Here is a 5,455-nt window from a genome sequence, read left to right on the forward strand (position 1 = left end):
ATTATTATTATTATTATTATTATTTTTATTATAACGCCGACTAATATCCGTTAAACAAATAAAGCAAGCCTAATTTGCAAATTATAATAGACGTCGTTTTTAATACCCTATCACAAACTACTTTACATCCATATGATCCTGTGATATACATTTTACTAAAATTTCCATCTGTTGACACTTTGTAAATCTTCATATTTTCATAAAAACATGCTAAAATAAATCAAATTTATAGAAATTTAAAAAAAAATTCAGAAAACTCTACAAACCAAAGTAACTTTTAATAAAAATGAGAACAATTCTTAGAATTCAAAAAAATATACTATACTCACAAAAACAGCAGCCATCAGAGCAAATTTTTTGTTACAAGCAAACTGGAAGAGATAAAAAAACAGGAGTTACTGGGCCAGCGCCATCAATGTAAGTAATGCAACCACAAAAAGCTTTCTTTCCTTGAGGAATTGCGCCAGTTATTTTGGTGAATTCTTCAGAAGTTTTGGCGGAAGCGCACCTATCTGTTGTTGTATCTCCTGTTCCTGTTTCTGCTTGTTTGGCATTCTCAATCAATGTGCACTTTTTGTCCTCGTCTGATCTGGAGTTAAAAACGCACCCCTGGCAGTTGAGCGGCGGAAGCCGTCGGGTTGAGGCAACAGATTGCGATGCTGAAGGTTAATTTCTAATTTTATTAATCTTTCTCCCCATATATTAGTGTTTTTAATTTATTACCCCCTTGAAAACAAATCGTATCCCGTAGTAAACTTCCACGCGCCAGCGTAAAACAAAAAGAAGGAAAAATTTGAAGGCTTGCGCACAGCAAAATGCAGAGCTGAAATTCACAAAAGCAAAATGAACATAAGTGTAACGATGTGGAGATAAAAATGAAAGTAAAAAAAAACGCTGACGTCTGCAGTAGAAGTAAGTGGCAACCTTGTTGTTAAAAAAAAAGAGCCGGTGCATCATCAAAAAATATGGAAATAAATTTAAAAAATGAATCCCAAAAAGATAAAATCTGGCATTTAAAAAAAATTAAGCGCCGTTGCATGGCTTAGCGGCGAATAAGGGTTAGGGTCCGCATAACAAAAGAGCTGCTGCACCATTAAGAAAAAAGTGAAAAGTCTCGACGCTTTACTGCTAGTAAATAAAAATATTTTTAGTGAGAAGACAATGAAAACCCTAACCCTAACCCTAAACGGCTAAACACCACCGGGAAATCTGGACACTCTGCGCGGTGTGCCTGGTTGTACACCAAAAGAAATGCAGCGCGCCGCAAAAAAAATTTGGCACTCTTCACCCTAAAAAAATAAAAATTAACTCTTAAAATCAAAAACCTAAAAATGCCGAAATGAAAGACCAAAAATTTACCCTAACAATGTTTGCTAGAAAATTTAACCCTGACCTTCCTTCATTCTTTTCTTCTTTATTCGTTTTCAACAAAAAACAAGGAAAAAAAAATTCACCCATCAGGAAATTTTACAGAGTCACAATTTGACGAACACACATTATTTTCGGGAAATTGTAAGGTGTTAAAATATATCAAACAGCAAAGTTTTTTTTTTAAAAAGAGGGGAAATTTGTTTAGAAAATCAAGCCCACAAATGCAGAAGAAACCACGCTGAGAGCGAATTGCTTGTTTAGGAGAAAACTACCATTTCGGCATTTCTCTGTATCCTTGTCATCCTCATTATCTTTACCCTTCCTCCATGCACAATTTTGTTTCTCGCCTGTTTTGTCACTTTCACAATCAGGCTGATTTTGGTGCCTTGCACATCCAGATGTGGTTGCAGCTCCTGCACCTGCTCCTACTGTTTTGGTTGCTTGTTGTTCTGCTGCTTTTGCTGGATCTAATGAGCACTTTTTGTTTGCATCAGTGGCATTGCCGTTCCACTTGCAGGGATCATTGCATTTTTCGCTTTTTGTATGTTTGTTGCATTCTGCTTCCGTGGGGAGCTGTTTCTTTACTACTGGGGCTGTTGTGCTGAGGACCTGGACGGGATTTTGGTATAGATAGCTGTGGACTGTTGCGTTTATTAAACGCAGCTGGGCTTCAATTGTATGAAGTGCGCTTAGGGTTTTGTACTTGTTTTGCAGCTTCTGTGCAGTATTCACTAGGTGCTCAGCCCATGGTATCCCAGCCTTTCCTTTGGTGAAAAGCTCCGGTTTGTAGGCGGCACACTTGCCTCCATTGCTAGCTTTGTTGCCGGTGCAGCCAGCTTCGCCGGTGGTGTCTAGCTCGCCAAGTACGTAATTTTGCTTGGTGGTGCTGCCCTGCTTGTGTTTCAATTTTCCTATGAATGTCGCCAGCGCCGACGTGACCGTTGCTTCGTTTAGTTCGTGGTGCGGCGAAAACGCTTGGCAGCACTTGAGTAGGTTGTCTGCTTCGGCGAGGTAGTTTGTGTCCGCGGCCGGTGGTGTGTCCAGGTTTGTAGCGGTGCACGTGTTAACGCATGCCTTGCCGTGTGTTGCTGTGCTCGTTCCATGTTTAGCACATAAACAAGTTATGTCCAGGTAGATTGAGCTGCCGGCTTTGTTGTCGGCATCGGCGCCGCTTTTGCCACAGCTGTCTTCTCTGGTTTTGCTTGCTGGTATTGGCTTGAATTCCGCCGGTTTTGTTATGGTGCCATACAGGGCTAAGTTCTGTTCTGCCGTTACGTCGGTCATGGAAAGCTCTTTGGATTTGCTTTGTGCTACCTTAAAGAGTTCTAGCGCATGTTGAGACAAAAGTCTAACCCGGTTCGCGGTTTTCTCGGTCGGCGCTAGGGTCGCCCATAGTGCTTGAGCCTCTTTGGTTCGTGTTTTGGGAGTTGATTTGGCTTCCTTGTACAGCGGCCAGTTATTTTCCCACCCTGGTCTGTCCGCCTTTTCTTGCGCTGTTAGGCTGCTCCAATCCTTGTCCTCTAGAACGGCGTTGGTGAAGTTTTGGTCACTAACACTGAGGTTTGCTGCGAGTATGTCTAGGGTGAGTTGCTTATTTTGTGTGTCGTCAGTTATTGCTGCCGGTTGAGTTTGTGCTAAGTTAGCTAGCGCGCAGAGTGCCGAAAATGGCTCTATGTTGTCATTGTCGGCGCTGTTAGATTGTACACGTTTTAGTGCCGATAAAGACAGTACTAGAGCTGCTATTAGAAGCAACGTCGCCATTTGCATCTGTTGGCTTTTTTACTGCGTTGAGAGAGAAAATTGTATAGTAGAGTAAGTTTGATGTTGCTCTTTTATGGGTTATGTTGTACATTAGAGGTTCTTTCGGTTATATGTTGCGGCATGCTTTCGCTGAAGAACGTGGTCTCACATTCTTAACAGTTACTTGCACTATCTTTTCACATTCTTGAATGAATAGAATCTGATATTTACCATTAGGTTCCGCTTTTCCACTACACAACGCACAATCACACCATGGCATTACGTTCTTCCCATTATCACCGGACAGCAGCATCTTAGTGCGGATGATACTGCTGACGGCACGCTGGCACATGCCCAGGGACCGACAAATAAAAGACGGTGTCCCAGCAAGACGCTGCTGATCCCTGTCCTTTATGATGCCGTAGCCGGAGCACAGCAGTGTTCGAAAAGAGAGGAATGCTGATGACTCTTGGCTTCCCCCGATGATACGGGGTACTGGACCCTGACACCACCTTGATGTGGTCGGCATCGCCAGGGTCCCCATTATCAATCTACCTACGCCGAATAATAATGGACAGTCTATTATTCAAAGTTCCTTGTCTTCACCAGGTAATATTATGGTTTGTCAGCAGAACAAATGCACAAAACCCACAACCTTCACCATTACATATATATCTTTTCGAGTGAAATATAAATCAAATCTCTTCTTGAGTCGTTATTTTCTGTTCGGCGGTTTCACGAATGCAGCTTTTTTACTCTTTCTTTTTCCCCTTACTTCCACTTTCTGTTGCTTCTTCTGAAGATCACGTAGTGACTCCTTTTATCCTGTACACTGCACCATCTCCCCTCCATCATCTCCTTGTGTATGACGATGCCCATCGTCATGTTTGTGTATAGAATTGCACATATTCCATGTTTCCCTCTCTTTTCTTTTGGCTCCATACGCTTGATTGAACAATAATAAGAATCACCATGATCTTCGTCTCACTCACTCATACTCACTCATACTCACTCAGCGCTTCTTCGCACTGCTTAACTTTAGCATTCACTATCAAATTAAAGAAACACAGTTTATATTGTCTTTGAAACTTCTTCTTACAATTTTGGGCAAAATACGCTTTTCTTTAGGTCTTTTCAGCGCTCGCCAGGGTCAAATACTAAGTTTTTTTTCGTAATCGCAGCACTTGATCGGGTAGAAAGCTCATTTTTATATTCTATATGCTTAATACTTCATTTTGAGCATGGATGATAGACGGACTGAGGAGACGCTTTTGTTGCTGTTTTATTAGAGACTCCGTTCATTTGAATTTTATTTCCTTTTTTTTCCATTTAAATTGTTGTGCTTGTCACCCGGCCGTGCTTATTTCTTTTCTTTCAAATTATCGATACAGAAAGCTGTAGTGGGAGAAATACTGGTAAGAAGTACTGATTCTAGTACTCCTGCCACAAGAAAGAATGGACTCAATTTTATTAAACGTCAGTGATATCGTTTTAATATACCAAATATGATACTTAAGTTAACTTTTTAAATCTTTACTTGAATCTGTAAAATAAAGAATTTCTTGCTTCTATCTAATACCTTTGCTAATTCACCCAGGTGTGGAGTCATTAAGAGTTAGTGTTTATACTCTATATTGTGAGTTAATAAAGCTCTTACTTTAAACTTTTATCTTCTGCTTATGCCTTTGTGTCGTTCACTGCCGTCTTTTTAAAAAAATTCTATTAGTTTTGTGTGTTGTCATAAGTTTTTTCGCAATAAGTAGCTACGCCATTTGCCGTATCTTCTTTTTACTGCTTAGTAACAATAACAGATGCATTTATATAAACCTATATCATTGTCTTCTTTACTCACTGCTATTAACTGTTTTATATACATAATAGCGCCTCAAATAAAAATAATGAATTTTTCAAATAATTTCTTGGAGCATGTTAGAAAAAATGCTCTTAGTCGGGTTTAACTTGTAATCCTTCCTTTTGTTAGCTACAATGAGTTTGTTTAGTCTTTAAAGTGCACAGTGATCTCCATTTTCGGTCGATCCATTATCTTTTTGTAAATTGTAACCATAATTGCTTTATTTTTGTATGAAATGCCACATATTGCATTAACATTTACTTCTCGATGACCTGATGCTGTTTCTTTTAATAATATCCCTCGTACATCGTCTATTTCACACTTACTATTACACTCATTCACTTAGTTCCATTACTCACTTGTTCCCATTGCATCTTCTTCATTGTTTGAAGTGCTCCTTTTTTAGCGACCCTAGGGTCTACAGCATTACTACTTTCATTATAATATTCGTATATACACGCTCACAACACTCTCCTATTATCATTATCATTA

General features: G+C 39.6%; 1 protein-coding gene across 1 annotated transcript; it reads right to left on the bottom strand.

The window, feature by feature from the left end:
- Positions 1 to 1,572: 1,572 nt before the first annotated feature.
- Positions 1,573 to 3,138, bottom strand: TEOVI_000822600 (Trypanosomal VSG domain/Trypanosome variant surface glycoprotein C-terminal domain containing protein, putative; the record flags this gene model as incomplete). Its single annotated transcript, XM_067220315.1, has 1 exon — positions 1,573 to 3,138. One exon carries the CDS (start codon positions 3,136 to 3,138, stop codon positions 1,573 to 1,575), a length of 1,566 nt encoding a protein of 521 aa, XP_067076416.1.
- Positions 3,139 to 5,455: the final 2,317 nt, after the last annotated feature.

This window comes from Trypanosoma equiperdum (genome assembly GCF_001457755.1).
Source record: "Trypanosoma equiperdum strain OVI genome assembly, contig: ctg_1112, whole genome shotgun sequence".
Classification (NCBI taxonomy): domain Eukaryota; phylum Euglenozoa; class Kinetoplastea; order Trypanosomatida; family Trypanosomatidae; genus Trypanosoma; species Trypanosoma equiperdum.